We start from the raw sequence: 16,805 nt of genomic DNA on the forward strand, positions 1-16,805 counted from the left end.
GTGAGTTTTGTTAAGCAAATATTTTATTTGTTTGTGTTGGATGGTGTGTGTTTGTGTGTGTGTGTGTGTGCGCGTGTATGGATCCACGTTCCAGTACCCAGCTGACATAACCAGGAATGACACAGAGATATTGGAAGATGTGTGCACGTAAATAAAGCGCTAGCCTTCGGTGACCTCATATCCCACCGCTGTTTCCATAAATGGGTAAAATGATAGCCCCACATCAGTCAAAACGCGTGCTTAAATAGTGATGTCCCCGAGGAGCACACTTGCTGAAATACAGGGCCCACTAGGAAGTCTGGACAGGAAAAGGCAAATCTTTCACAGCTCTCTCGACATGACGTTTTATCATTGTTGTATATAGCGCTGTGCTTTTTACAAGCCCATTCAAGTGAAAGGCTTTGGTGACGGTATCAGTTTTTACATTGCCTTGCCAGGAAAATAAGTTCTATTTGAGTGGGGTTTTTTTCCTGATTAGATACATGTTTGCACATTGCGTCATAAAGGATCAAAAGACATCCCTAATATTTTTAGAAAGATGAACTATAGAGCAGTTTGATTCTTGAAATAGTCAACAATGCAAATATTGTAGTTCATATTTTTTTTTGGTTTTAACCAGACTTCTCTGGGGATGATACATTGAATATTTTGGGGGTCTCTTAAATATTGTGCCAGTTATAAAACATGCATAAAGATACAAAACGTGATGCCAGACATGAGCGGAAGTCATCTTGGATAGACAAAGTGTCCCCACACCGACACCATTGTCAATGATAAGGTTGGATTGCTTGCATTAATACTGCGATCACCTTTATGAACAAATTGCAAACGTTTGCATGTCTTTAGAAGAATGATGTTGTACTTATACTGTGTTTAAAGTTAATGATCTCGTTACTCGTCACCAAAGGGGAGTGGACAGAGGTTGACAGTGAGTTGTAGTTTTTATCTTCATTATGAAAAGCCAACCCCAGTGATCTGCTGCAGGAAGACCCGGTATAATAATTGATTAAAACAGTAAGATTTCTTCACACATTGAATTATACTTAATACAGGACCTCCCAACATCATCCTCTTGAGTCTTGAAACCGAATTGTCCCGTCTACTTTCCTAGCATTTCCTGTTTGTTATAAACCCTTCTGTAAGACATCACGAAATCATGCCAGGCTCGTGTGTTTTCTTTCAGCTACAGGCCAATTGTTGAGTACATTGATGCCCAGTTTGAAGCATACCTGCAGGAAGAGCTCAAGATCAAGAGATCACTCTTCAACTACCATGACACAAGGATTCACGCCTGCCTTTATTTCATCGCCCCCACGGGGCATTCACTTAAGTCTCTTGACCTGGTCACCATGAAGAAGCTTGACAGTAAGGTACATGCTGATTTCTTCCCATCATATTTATCTGTGCATCATGGTCTCATTTTTCTTCTTATCTATATGTAAATTCTTATGTTATGGCAAACCGTACATAATGACAACAGTATTTCTTACATACCGTTACAGAAATTTGATTTTAGACTTTTAATGTTACTATAGAATCTATTAAAATGTTGCCACACAATTCTGGGAGTGGTGCCAAGTGCATATTAACAAATTTGAAGTACTTGTTCAATAGTCATACATTTGTAAATCTTTTTTATTGTTACATATTTAAGCGATATTTGTTATCAGTTGCAGAAGATAGTCTGGTTGGCTTCCAAAATCTGTAAAGGCTTTAAGGCACAACTGTGTTGGTACATTCTTACCTTTGTATCTTCCTGGCATATGTCCAGCCGCAAACTTTGTTTCCTTGTCGGTTTTGGTAATATTGTTTCGTTTTAGTATAATTTAGTATCCCAAATCTTCCGCTGTTTAATGCGGGAAATGATTTGGGTGCCAAGATATTTCTGTGCATTCCTTTGGAGGAGCCAGGCTACGTCTTCAGGGAATTCATCAATTTCCTGACTTCAGTGTAAACATAACTTAGAAAAGGAGCATCATATTCAGCTTCCACCAAAAGTCACACAGAATAGGAAGCCCCAGCGCTCTTAAAACAAAGGTCAGCTGTATTGGCAGAAGGTTTAAAAAGGGCCTCAATTAATGGATAAATTATCTTTTCTTGGTATGGCGTCAATTTACCTAGCACTTCTTACAGTGCATACATTCAAAGGGTAGGGCAAGACTAGGACAAACTAATACGAACTGATACATTAGGTAAATGAAGGGAATACAGCCAGTTTAGGTGTCCACATTACGAACAGAGCAAAAGGGTCATGCATTGGGATAAAATTGCACAGCCATTATGGTGGATCCTGCGTTAATTAGGTTATGATGTCCAAAAAAAATGGGTCTGTTTTCTGCATCTTTGAAAAAAATACCAGATTAACTCTTAACTGCTTAACTCTTAATATAAAAGATATATATATATATATATATATATATATATATATATATATATATATATGATATGTGTGTGTAATGTATAGATGAATACATACAATTAGTTTTTTTGGCTGTTTAATGTGATAGTTCAACTCATAGCCAAGAGCCCTTTCTGATCTGGTTTGTTTTATAGCAAATATTGAAAAATGTAGACTATAAAATGTTTGCTTACAAAGCAGTTCCGAAGCATTGTTTTAAACACCCCTAAATATATGTTTTATATCAATGAATATGCTTGCGTGAGAGACTTGCGTGGCAGAGCAGCCAATCTCAATGTTTAAACTGGGGCAAAGAGTCATACACATGCCTCAAAAGATAAGTGCCTATTTACTGCCCGTGTGAATTGAAATAATTGCATTCTTATCCCCTGGTGAAATAGCACCATCTAGTGGACACTCACATGGTTACACAATGCACTCGTTTACATCTCGCAGCATGGATTCTCATTGAATCAATTTGCAACGGACTGCCAGAACGGAGCTCCACAAATCCGCGCATCACAAGGCTTTCTCTCTGCAGACTCCTGGAGCTAATTGCCGTCCGACTCTATTCCTGCAAATATAGCGGATATGGGTCACAAGACTTATTTTTTTATGGCTTGCAGCCTGCGTGAGCAGCCCATGTGGTTTGCTGTATTACATCACAGGCATATGATTTAAAGAGATCTGCAGGCAACCTAGCGGGGGGAAACAAGACGCACAACATTTAAAATGTTAAAAAAAAAGATTGCTGTATAAATTGTTATAAATGTCACGGACTGGGTCCAAGCTGGTGGCTGGAAGGACCCAGCGCGCCCGATGGTTGTTTGCAGGAGTCTCGATGCAGTAGCGGAGTCTGGGGCAGGGCCTGGTGCAGGGTGACCACACTCATCCAGGAGTTGAGCACCTAGGGTAGTGCAGCCAAACACCAGGGCCCTGATATGGCAGCAGATGAAGTCCAGAACAAACGAATCCTGCAGGCACCCTGGAGCAGGCATGAAGCATATCACATGGATCACGAGCAGGATGCTGCAGGCTGGGAGAATGGAAGCTAAGCAAAGGGTTAATGTAGCAGACACAAAACAAGCAAGAGAAAGGGAGACCAGGCAAGAAACATGATACGAGATATACACGAGAAGTGGCTAGAAGCATGACATGAATAGAGCAAAGTATAAACAGGCACAAGACAAGGAATAAACATAACCTGACAAGACATACATGGTACAGGGCACAACAAAGGACAGGGAAGAAGGCAAGGAACACAGGGGAAGGAGTGAGGAGCCGGAACCCTCGGACGCTTCTCCTATAAGCAAGGATAGGGCATATTAACAGGGACATGGGGAGAGGAGAGAGGAACCGGAATCCTCAGATGATTCAAGGAAGAAGGGCAAAGGTACATAGGAGACAGACAAACATGAATACAGAAACTAGCCTAGGACTACAAGATAACTATTGGAGATTTCGTCACATGATATGGCCATAGTATGCTTAGCCCACCACTACGCCAAAGTACTCCAATGACGGTGGGTCCTAACGCTAATCCCTGCTGACAATGGTACAAAACAAACCACACATGAAAACCAAACACATAGCACTGAGACATACCTTAGACTGCAGACTGCAGACTGAGACAAACAGAACACACAGGTGGGGCACACTTAATAAAGGAAGCAGAGCTGAAGCAAAGAGCCGGAGCAGAAGCAAGGAATGGAAAATAGAACAAAGCAAAAGGAAATCCAGGAATGGATCAAAGCAAAGCAGAGAAACTACAGCAGGACAGATATGCAACTCCGCAGCCTGGGCAGACCGTGACAATAAATACCAAAACATAAAGCCAATAAGGGTATTTTATGGAGCATGGCAGCATTCTATACTATACTGGTTTCCTTATGTAGCACAAAACACTTCAATGTACTCCAGACTCGCCTATTCCCATCCTACTTGGGTTTCTGCCAAAGACACACTAATTGACAGATCCCCATTGCACGGGACATTAAATTGGGTTATTATTCAGGCGTTGCATATCTTAATAATTACTGTCACCGGGAATGATGATCCCTGAAAAACTTGTTTCCGGCATGTGAAGATGAATGACGTCGTACATTTCCTGTGTGTTTTTTGTATTGTGTCAGCTGATGATTTATTGTTTTTTGTAAAAATCAAAGACCAACATCCACTCTCTGGCACGGCCTTCCTTTTTACTGTTAACCCCCTGCGTTCCAGAGGGATAAAGCTGTAATTGCAATAAAAAGAGTTAAGCCATAAATAACACACGGACAACATGATTACTTATGTTTCCAAATCAGTGAGACTCTCCCATCTTTGTTCACGTTGCATGAGTCTCTCCAGATATCTGGACATTGTTGCTAAGTTCTGGGGCCATCATTGGGAGGATTATGGAGAAGAACCGACCCGTAACATTAGATCTATTTCTTCTGTAATACCAAAATCAGTTGTAATGCTAGAAACAGGCTAATCTCTATGGACACGGATAGCAGTGCCGTGACGTTATTTATTTCACATACATTTACTATGCTGTCTTGCCAGCCTCGTGTATATATATATATATTCTTCTACTTGTAGGTGAACATCATTCCAATCATCGCAAAAGCAGACACGATAGCCAAAAACGAGCTGCACAAGTTCAAAAGCAAAATAATGAGCGAGCTTGTCAGCAACGGAGTGCAGATCTACCAGTTCCCTACAGACGAGGAGACTGTCGCGGAGATCAATGCTACAATGAGCGTAAGTGAAATCGTGGATTTTAGGGGTCTGAGCAGATTTTGCTGGAAGAGCGGGTGTGTATGGAGAATGAAAAGTAAAGCATCTACTTTCGATTTTGGGAAGAAAGATTTCCTACTCATAGATTTAACGTGATTCTGAAGACCTAGAAAACTAAAATTGAGAAAATGTCCAGAATTATCTAAAAGTGTTGGTTACTACATACAAGATAGAATTCTATCATTATGTATTAGCGTATATTTAATTTGGACCACTGACTTTTTTGGGGAAATTGCCCATATGCAACTTTACATTGGCTTCCTCTATTTCCCACGATATTGCTTTAGTACAAATAAAAAGAAAAATTAAAGTTTACAAAGCAATTAAAATATCAATTCCAAATGGAAATGGGGATTAGCAGAATGAATATGATTTCCTTAGAAAAATATAAAATATGGGAGAATTGTTTGTTGATGCTACAGCAAGACGAGCTGCCCTGACATTAGAAATAAATTTATGTATGGCACTAGGCTTCCCCCTCTCTGAAACTCTGAAATTCTGAACGTTGGATGACATGAAGCTAGACAATTTAGAAATATATTTTCTCCTTCTTCTTCCATAAGCCTCTTTTTCTTTTTTTTTTTTCTCTTTCTTTTTTTTTATGTTGATGTTTTGGTCGTTGTATTGTGAATGTGTGTTATTATATTGTTATAAGATATGAATAAAAAAAAAAAAAAAATAAAAAGAGAAAGTCTCTTACCTCTTTGTTCTTTGCAGGTTCACCTTCCGTTTGCTGTTGTTGGCAGCACAGAAGAAGTAAAAATTGGCAACAAAATGGCTAAAGCCAGACAGTATCCCTGGGGTATTGTGCAAGGTATGTTACAGAGTTCTCATTTTGCATCATATGTTTTAATTACCTCGTATTTCATTTTACCCGTGGAAGCACTGCCAAATTCACTGATACTCCTGTGCCCAGATAACGGTATTTTTTCTAATCAAAAGACACGGAAAACTTTAGGGCCAGCGTATGGACTCTAGATCCCTTTAAATTTTACTGGCGTCACATATGCATTTGACCACCACCACCCCTTGGTTATTAGCCATGCCGGAGATGTGTTCAACCATACACACCTCTTGCGATGTAATATACACCAGTCGGCTGGAGCTCTGGCTCTGCGGATGGTGGGAGATATATCAAGGCCCCCCATGTGCATGTGCATATAGCGATCCAATTTAATACAACGGGAGAGCTTTTCTGCCACTGATTGGCTGCTTCAAGTGAAATGTTGGACCATGGATTGGGGGTAGGTTCGTGCTTTGTACAATTTTGAACTATGTATATGTGTCCCTTGAATGACAAAAGCGACTAAGTTGGGTAAGAGCAGCCCTTAAACTGTTGTTGCACCAAAACATCAAGTATCCTTGGGGTTTTGCTCCATCAGCAACTAAAGAGAGACAGTTGCCCTGGTTAAAAGTTATTCACATCCCCACTATCCACAAATAACACTCAAGTTAATAAAGTACACCCCAGCCCTCTTGTAGCATGTGGTCTCCTTGACATAGGGGAAGTTGCTGAGGAGAGCAGATCCGCAATCTCATTGAGGACAAGTAATTCATAATCAAAGGAATAAAACCGTCCAAAGCCAAGTGTAAAAATTGTACAGCTACGGCTCGTTGCACCATTAAAATCGTTTTCAAACAAGACTTTTTGTGTGGCTTCGAAAGGACTTTGTAACAGCCTGGGGTAATTGCCTTTCACAGTTGAAAATGAAAACCACTGTGACTTTGTGAAGCTCCGAGAAATGCTGATCAGGGTAAACATGGAGGATTTGAGAGAGCAAACTCATGCTCGCCACTACGAATTATACCGACGCTGCAAGCTGGAAGAAATGGGGTTCAAGGACACCGACCCAGACAGCAAGCCATTCAGGTATGTGCCGTACTTGCCTTTATGTATGCTAAAGTTACTGAAGAAACCATCGTAACCCCACATAAAGATGTAAGAGACTGTAAAATGTGTGGCAGTTTTTTCAGTTGAAGACCTCACCACCACTCAAGGTTTAGGCATTCTGTCCTTGGGATGAGAACAAGGTTCCTCTTGCCAACCTCTGTATTCGTGACATATTTTGGTCCCTGCCCAAACATAAATAGTATGACGAGCAATTTCCACCCCACCCCACGTCCCCATTTTGCTCAGGCATCATGGCTATGTCAGAGACATTTGCACCAAGTTGACCTTTTTTGAGGGTACTTGTCCTAATCCAGTACTAAAATATTAACAGTAGAAATGCTGAAAGATTTTACTCTCCCCAACCCCTCCCCCGTAGACACATAATGCAAATAAACGTGTGATGAAATGGCGACTACATTATTTCTTGTGTGCACGCCCAGACCAAAGCTACAGCATTGTTTATGTTTTGGTTTCTTTAACCACAGCAGTATTCCGATAGCTCAAGTATTTCAACAATCTCTGGGACTTCCTGCTTTCGTGGGGCCTTTTGTGACCATAAAAGGCTATGACGGGATACGCAGTCCTTACGTGTTTTCTTCCCGTATAGCTTTCTGGGAGAATGAACGGACGCTTTTCATGTATGCCACCCTCTAGAGCAGATTCTCTCTAAACGCATACGCCTTCAAATATTCTATTCCTAAATCTTGTTGGCAATGTTTACCAATGTGGCTGGTGGCCTATGAGAAGTCTTATACTTCTAAGGGATTTATTCACTAAAGGGAGAGTTTGAGTTTCAGCTCTTCAACTATACATTAGTTTGGCTACCCATCCATAATGTATTGTTAAATGATTGAGATTTCTCACAAATTGAATGTATATTTATTATCAGGGTTGGCTCAGCTCTTCACATAGGACAAACTTAGTGTTGGCCCTCCATTAAGAATGGAAAGGTTAACTGAGAGAGTTGAAACCGCAACTCTCCTGCCAAGTCTGTCTTTAGTGAATAGACCCCCTAAAGGAAAGAGACATTTTAATTAGATTACGCTGCATATGGCATAAATTATATGGAGTGGTAAATTCCTGCCATTCTAAGGGATGTTGTATTTAACTGTCTGGTGTAACGTGTTGGAGAGTATTCTCTGATGTACTAAAATGATATTCTTCTGTCAGGCAGTAACAGTGGAGACTTATTTCCTTAATGGCTGACTTAATCAGTCCAATGAAAGGAAGACACCATAATATAAACCTTCTTCTTAACAGTCTTCAGGAAACCTATGAGGCCAAAAGGAATGAATTCCTTGGCGAACTCCAGAAGAAGGAGGAAGAAATGAGACAAATGTTTGTGATGAGAGTAAAAGAGAAAGAATCAGAACTTAAAGAAGCCGAAAAGGAAGTAAGTATTTGGTCATGGTTAGTGGGGTTCCACTCTGTTGTAATCAAGGGGTCACTCTTTGTTTTAAAATAAAAGATAAAATAAACAGAAAACATCAGTAGAACATTGTTGGTGGAGTGGACTATAAAGCTTTGTTAGATAATACAATATTGTTCAGACTTGGGCTCAAAACTGGATCTTAAATTGGCTGATGAACCAAGTAGCTTAAACCAGAATGTAACTGGGTTTTTTGTACATGAAACTATATACTTTGACTAAACATTTTTTTCAGCCACTCAACTTGATGCTTTATTGTAAAATAGAATACATTTGTCAGATGTGCAAAATCTATCTCTTTTTTTTAGCTCCATGAGAAATTTGACCTCCTCAAGAGAACTCACCAGGAAGAGAGAAAGAAGCTGGAAGACAAAAAGAAGGAGATAGAGGATGAAGTGAGCATGTTTCAGAAGAAGAAAGCAGCCACACAACTTCTTCAGTCTCAGGCCCAACAAGCTGGTTCTCAACAAACCAAGAAAGACAAGGACAAGAAAAAGTAAGCAGCCTGTAGTTTTCTCTGGATAATTTCCACAATAGGTGACACTGCCCTGCCTTTTATTTTTTGTAAAAAAGAAAAAAATGGTTCTGCACTCAACTCCCAGGAAGCTGGGTGCTAGTAGGAATTATTTTTTGTAAGGCTGTTATTTTTGTTGTGGGAGTACAAGATCCCGAACTGTCTCAAGGGATAGGCTAATATACCAAAGTATTCTGAAAACCAGGGTTTGTAATATATAAAAAGCCTTTATACTAATGTCATTAAACCAGCTTTTAAATAACCTGTATGCCATATTTGAGGCTGGATGCAGTATCTCTGAGCTGTCCAACTCTATACCTACAAACAATTTGGCCTTCCTTCTACCTGCCTGACATCATCTAGGTTCAGTATCTATTATTCTTTCTGAAGACTCCGTAGAGTATGAAATAAAAGAACCTTGTCCTTCCCCCAGTGATTCCTAGCTTTACTGATAACCCAAGGCTGTCAAGCGTAACTCATTTAGCCTAGGTGGGTCCTACAGCAATATCATCTATCCTGGCCCCAGTACCTTATTGTATAAGTGTTCTTACTATGCAGTAGTAGGAATGAGTGACATCACTAGCACATCACTTTTGTACAGCTTCATCTATTTTAGGAAAAATTTATTATGTGCATTTCTTAAGGCACTCCTATTGATAATTTCGCATTCACTGTTGTATAGTATACATGTTATTTTTCCATATAAAGGGTTCCCTTCAGCATTCCATCTTTCTATAGCCATATTCAGTGGTGGCAATTTTTGAATGTTATTGGCAACCAAGCAGGCGCAAAAGCATTGTAAATCCCTGGGATGCCATCGGGTTCCAAGTACTGTTACAGTTAGTCCTTTCATTATGTGCCGGATTAGCAAGGCTCTTCTGCGTGTGGAAACATGTGCGGAAGCAAGGACAGACGGAGAGCCCCCTGCTCCGTCCAGCACCTGTTCTACATATGCTTGGCTAACCACAGATGCACATATTTGTCAGTATAAAAAAAAAGCATTTAATAGTCACTGTACCGCTAGAAATGCTGGTTGTGAATACCAGAGAAATAAAACAGTGGCCCAGTAAGCGGTTTTAATATGCGCATCTTAATTATTAAGGTACTTTTTCAAGAAATCTAATGATTTAAGTACACGTTATGCAGGTTCAACCAAGCAGGGTAAGCCCACTAGGATTATCGGATTATCATTCATAATTCATAGTTGAATGAGATGAAACTTCAAAGCTTCTGCAAACTCCCTCTTCAGCGAATGAATAACAGCAGCGCCGCTTATCAGATATTATGTTATCAAAATATATCAAATAAATGTTCTATATTACATTTTTCTCATTTACATTTGACAAGCAGCCAATTACTATTTCAATCTGGTATACCATTTTAAAAAAATATTTGTTCCATGGAGAAAGAATAAGTCCCCATTCGATATGCGACTGTCCCACTTTAATGCATGCGGACCTTCAAAGTTATGTTTTGAAAGCACTTGTCCAACATACCCACCTTCCTATCGAGAGCAGTCATAGGTGTTATATGACTAGGCCCTCGTTGCAGTGGATAAGGAGGTTTCACCAGCTTTACATTCTGTTATAGGTCACTCTTTGATAGCAAAAAAGTCAGAAGTATGTCTTCCGTGCTCCTTAACAATGTTATGTGATAGAATCCTTTCGCAAACAGCCGAGCGGAAGCTCGAAGAATTCCTTCTACTGACGGTGTTTTTAGCGTGTTTTGCCTCCACCCGTGGTCAGTGTCTGCAGCAGGTTTAAGTGTCAAGCTCTGAAACTCCAAACTGGTTCTTCTAGAACATTAGTGCATTCAAGTCAAATGATTTACCTAATTAATTAGTACTAATTAATACTAGATACCTCGATATCATCATTTTAGATCAAAGTTGAATTGAAGAATATCAGAATCTGATACTTATCTCTATGAGCCTGACACATAGACAGTAGGCAGTACAGACTGCGTTGCTTTCATATGTATATTGTTTTTTTTTGTCTCTTACAGTAAGTTTTGGTTAGTGACGACTTTTGCATGGCCTGGAGCAATGTTGCTTAGTTTCTGATAATATATATATACATACATATATATTTTTCCATTTTGCTGTTTTCCATTTCTAATGTTGGTGTTCTATGCGTGTTTTTTTTTGTTTGTTTGTTTTGTGTTTTTTTTTTTCATGTGTGTTTGTATTGTGTCTTTGTGTTTTCTTTTAACTTGCAGTGCGAGCTTCACATAAAGTCTGGCGAGCCGCGGATGTTCCAGCATTCACCTGCTTTTTGCAGTAATGTGTCCCTGCCATTTTGTGTTCCACGACACAGATCACTAATCGCTCACTTACCGCATCATGTTTGGCTGCACGCGGAGGGGAAAAACAACTGCGTGCAATCTGACTTTTTTTGTTGCCGGAAAGCGAATGTTGCCTGGCCTAGCCTGCTACGAATGGCAGAAATGTGCCTTTTTTTACAATTCTGATTACTTTTCTGTTGGCTGATGCTACTCTTGTATTTCTGGATCACACCTACATTTGTTCATGTTTGGGTTTTTACAAATACGGGGATTATCTGTTCTGTTGCTGAACTGTCCACATGATTCTCAACAAGACTTTGGCCAACCAAAGAGCAGATGAGAGCTAGCTGAGGATCATGAAATATTATATTCAACAACAGTTTTATAATTATGGGGCTGCTGAACACATGTATGTGATTCATACTGTACTCTTCCAAAAAAAACATGTAATAAACATTGTCAGACTAATGCCTATCGCACATGCTTTTCCAATGTATTGAAAAGTTGCAAACTCTTGAATTTAGTCATTGATGGGACCAAATTCATGGCGCTGTCAAGGCACTAACTTAAGCTTGCAGTTGCAATTGAGTCTGCATCGGCCTAAATTGAGATACTTTCCGAAACTGGGTTATGTCAGCCTTATCTTCATTCTCTTTTGACGCAAAATGTTTTGGAACGCCAGGGAACCATTCCAACAAATTTGCACTGGCCATATGCCGAGACGCTTTGACATCTGCACAATGGGAAAGGCAAATGTTAATTGGTAAGCTTTTTTTTAATCATTTTGGCAGGTCCGATCATTTTTTGATCCGAGTTATAGCTCTTCAACGTTTTTAGGGTTTATTAACTACAAAAACATTCTAGGTTTGGGTAAGGCAACAGGCTTTAAAGGCAACATGGAACCTTCCATTACTGTAAGTGTCACTGTGTTAGTAACCGTCTCTTGAGCCGTACTCACTCTTGAACATTACTACCAAGAACAGGTGATCTGTGAGTCGATTTTATCCATTGCTGTTCTTTTCGAGTGTTCAAGTAAGCTCTTGATATTGACATCCCAAGCGTATTTTTCCCCCCTCTTTCAATGGCATACATGGTAAGAAAACTGACGTAACTTTTGTTTTTGTATATTTTTTTTATGCCACTCCTTGCTGGACAGCGCCTTTCCTTTTCTGATACATTCCAAGAAGTGGCGACCCACGTTTACCTTTTGACTTCTGGAATTCTTTCCTTCCTGATGCTGTATTTCCTGCTCCCCTCCGCTCATAGCTAGGTAGCTTTTCTCTTCTATCTATTTTCTCGCTTTCCCTTCTATCTATTTTCCTTTCTGCAGCTCGCCAGAGACCCTCATCACTTAAACTACCTTCACATCCCACTGTGCCTGCAGCTGCACCCGCACCTTGGAAGCGAACGTGCCTGAATGCCTCTGAAATGCACCCTGTATGCTTGGTTTTGCTTTGACCTAAAGGCGTTTTTTCTTCTTAGTTTTCACTGCCTAAACATGGCTCTGGGTGGAGGAGAATAGACATTTTTGAGAACTAAACCAGAATAAAGAAAGCTAGTATTGAGGAGTCCCAGATGGTGAAACCAGTTTCCTTACCATGGCTTACATTTGTTCTCTCATTCCGCTTCCGTCGGTATGCTTGCCCTGGTTCTGTCTGTTAATGTGGTACGTCCATTCTTTTTATAGCTGCGTGTGCGTTTCAGAATTCGTACTTCTGCTTCTAGAAATTTGTCACATGATCAAATCCTCTTGTCCGTCTTTAAATTATATAGATAATAGGTTTTGCATTTTAAAACCCACCAGTTGTTCAATTTGGGACTTTGTACTTCTATAACATCTTGGTAGCACTTCTGTCTTTATAGGTTTATAATGGTAAATAAACATTATTTTGTGACCAAGTGGTTGCACCTTTCCAAAAAATGACAATTGGGGCTATGTTTAGTATAGAAAATATTCTATTGCAAAGTAGTGGTTTTACAACCATGGAAACTATTCTTCAATCACCAGCAACATCCCATCGGCTGCTATGCTAATAAGTCATTTTGGCAGTCTTTGGCCCAGAGTCACTTTTTATATATTTTTTTAATACTTTTTAGCAAACACGCGTTTTATATTAGCAATAAATAGGATTTGGTATATACCGCACCCAACTATTCATCATTTGACAAATTTGAGCTATATGACTTAATTGTATTCAATCTAACTCCGAACGCTACCCCTGGGCCATGTTTAGCATGACACTGCTGCACCTGTATGTCTTTCTTTCTGTATCTATACTTTTTTCACAGTAGTCCTTGGCTGTGCACAGAATAGGTGGCTTCCTTTCCAATGCGTTTGGATGTGCTTTCCCTCCTCTGCATGTGAGTATAATAAACGCCACGACTTAATGACTGCACTGATAGATGTGCATAAACATTCTGCAGGCACTCATCATTTTATCAGTGATGAAATTCTTTCTGGAGATCGGAGAAACGTTTAGGTTTGAACTTAGTGGTACAGATTGTATATCTCATCATTTGATGTATATTAGAATATCACACTGAGCACAGATCCGAAGTAGGAGTATGATGGGGATATGTGTAAGTGGCTTTGAAATATACTGAATATAACATATATTTTCTGCTCCATCCATGTTGGACTTTACCCCCCCATTGCCTGCAGCTGATAAGTTTCATCTATCATACCATTTTGGTTTCCTTTGAGATTCTTTTAACGATACGGAACGTCCTACATCTTTTCAGTCGACTGCTCTGCAGCGCGATTGTCAGCCCAGAAATGGGACATTAAAGCCCAGATGTTGCCGACAGACATTTACCAATCCTTTAAGCGTTAAAAGCTGGATTCATTGCTTGCCATCATTAATCAACTAACGTGCAATCAACTTGCTGCGATGCCATCATTGTCCTGGCACAAACATCCCCAGCTCAGCTGCTTTTGTCATTAGTCATCCATCTTTGGAGCAAAGTCATGAGTCGTCACATTTGTTCATGGCCAAGCGCAGTTCGTTCTGTTCGTTGTGTCTCATCTTTCATTCAACGTGTATGCCATTTGGAAAGCTTGTGGATACAGTTTAACTGCAAATTGCTGTTTTTTATGTAATTTTTGTTTTTGAACATAAAGCTGTGAACAGCACTAGGAATAATGTTATATATTTTTTTTCTATATATAAATATATATAATATACCATTTGCCTTAAATTGTAGCTTTAGAAATTTAAATACCAGTGGTTTTTTTTTTGTTTTTGTTTTTTAAATACCTAGTATGTTTCATTTTTTTTCCTTTTTTTTAAACCAAAACAAAAATATTTGTATCTTATTCCCATTTTTAATACAGTATTATGTAATGGATGCTTTTAGTAGACACTTGTGTTATAATTTTTAATCTGAAGTCAAAATGTTTTATGTTTCAAATGTAAAACTTATTTGAAATAGTTTTTTTGTACGCGAGACAGAGGACATTGAATGTTGTCGGCACTCAAAAATATAATTTTTATCCCAACTAAATACGTGTGTGTCCTTTTCATTTGTTTCCATGTTTTCACTTTTTGTTTTATACGTTTCCTCTATGGACAGTTAGAGAGTTAAATATATTTTTTGTGTCTTTTATCCCAGTAGTAGATTTCTACCAATCATTTATGATTATCCTATTTAGAAATGTATGTTTATTATCCCAAATGGTTTAGATTGGATAACAACAATAATAATTATTATTATTTGATTGCTAAATATATTCAACCAATGGGCAGGAAGGAAATGCAATATGTATTGCATTACATAAGAATGTGGGTACATAGGAATAAAAGGTTAATAGAGCCCTGCTCAAACAAGCTTACAATCTTAATTAAGATCCTTACAAGAAGAAGCATTAATAAGCTCCATTTGCATAAATATTTCATTTTCTTCTAAGCTTACTCTGCAAAAAAAAAAAAAAAACTGGCCCACATTTATAATCAGGGTACGCTGAACACATCACATTACTAAACGGATCGGCATAAACCCAGATTCGTATCAATTTAGAGAATCAAAATACCGAGAATTACGAAGCTGGCGTAGTTGTCAAAACGACCACTTTGTGTTTTTGTATCCATGTGTACTGAAGCAATTTCAGCTTTCAAATTCATACAAAGATGCAATTATGGCCTTTCCCATCATGCCTCATTACAAAGCACTAATAACTGCTATATCTAACAATCCAACATGGAGCTTGTCTTGCAAGACCCTTAATCCTTGATACCTCATTATTATTATTATTTCTCCTTTTCTATAGCTTCTTCTTTCTGTAACCCACCTGTTGATAGCCTTTCACCTTCCCGCAAGGCCCATGTGGGAGAAGATCACGGGTCCAGCTGCATACCTATTGAACGATTTGCCTTCACACTACAGCCATGTGTTCTTCCTCGATATCCCTTCAGCGGGTTACCTCTTGCTGTGTGTTGTTGCATTTTCTTGGTCACATTTGACATATGTTGTCGGTCTGCAGATGCTACAAAGCACTGAGAATGTTCAGGAGTCCTACAGATCCATTGGGGAGGGACACCCCCTGCGCTCTGAAGACCCACCATTAGACAAACCTGACATTAAAACGGGATTCTCTTTGGAAATGTTTTTTGCCCAGCTGACAACATATTCAAAATCTAAATGACACACACATTTTACTAGTTTTTCCTATGGGGCACATGGATGGTTAAGATGCCATGATTTTTTGACAATGGCAAACGTTTTATCGGACAATCCTATTTGATCTTGTTTTTTTTCTTGCACTCGCCAAACATACATTCCAGAGTGATACATTTTTGGCTATTTTTCATTTCTAATACATTTCTAGTGTTCGGGATCAAAAATGTAAACGGTGTACTCCAAGCAGTCATCCTTGAATACATGAGAACATGTGTCAAACATTGTATTGTATTGTTTGCTTTAAGTCTGGTGCTTTTTTTTTTTTTTTATATGTAGCATATGGGTCAAAAACCCATGGAGTGCCAGCTGATTCTGTGCTATTACAATAGAATTCCAGTTATAAAATTAAAATTTATATTAAGACTGATAATGTAAAATTTGATGATATCACGCATTAAGACATAAGGGTACAGAAGGATAAGAGGGCTCTTGCAAGTTTACAAACCACATCAGGAGAAATGAGCAGACTAGATTGGCCAAATGGTTCTTATCTGTCGTCAAATTTTAGATTGCTATAGGGATGTTGAGGGGAAATGAGACAGAAAAACGGGGGCTGCTTCTATAAGGATAACTCGATTATAGTAAGGGTGAGGTCGGTGTTATCTTAATAACATCTGACGTGATGACAATGCTTTAAAGGTAGTTTTAATGAAACACCTATTTGCTGTCAAGCACTGAATCAAAATCAAGTCTTGTATACAAGTATTTTTCAATTAATAGCTTACATGTTTTTTTTTTATGTATTTCACTGATAAACCCTTTAAAAATCATATTTTTAATTCATTTGACATCCTAACAGTTGTCATTTCTATGAGAAGTTGCCTTGGTATGC

At 39.0% G+C, this 16,805-nt stretch overlaps 1 protein-coding gene across 2 annotated transcripts in view; it reads left to right on the plus strand.

The window, feature by feature from the left end:
- The window catches only part of SEPTIN11 (septin 11), a 40,099-nt gene extending 24,394 nt beyond the window's left edge, over positions 1-15,705 (plus strand). The window contains exons 4-10 of one of the 2 annotated variants that reach the window (XM_053461667.1): positions 1,184-1,370; positions 4,982-5,143; positions 5,897-5,993; positions 6,881-7,049; positions 8,331-8,463; positions 8,808-8,995; positions 15,564-15,705. In XM_053461667.1, coding sequence (XP_053317642.1) covers positions 1,184-1,370; positions 4,982-5,143; positions 5,897-5,993; positions 6,881-7,049; positions 8,331-8,463; positions 8,808-8,995; positions 15,564-15,579 — 952 coding nt within the window. In that variant the 3' untranslated portion in view covers positions 15,580-15,705. Of the gene's footprint in view, positions 1-1,183; positions 1,371-4,981; positions 5,144-5,896; positions 5,994-6,880; positions 7,050-8,330; positions 8,464-8,807; positions 8,996-11,230; positions 11,765-15,563 lie in introns of those variants that run through there. The other variant, XM_053461666.1, reaches the window with a different exon arrangement.
- The last annotated feature ends 1,100 nt before the right edge of the window (positions 15,706-16,805 follow it).

The sequence above is a fragment of the Spea bombifrons genome, chromosome 1, assembly GCF_027358695.1.
Source record: "Spea bombifrons isolate aSpeBom1 chromosome 1, aSpeBom1.2.pri, whole genome shotgun sequence".
Lineage (NCBI taxonomy): Eukaryota > Metazoa > Chordata > Amphibia > Anura > Pelobatidae > Spea > Spea bombifrons.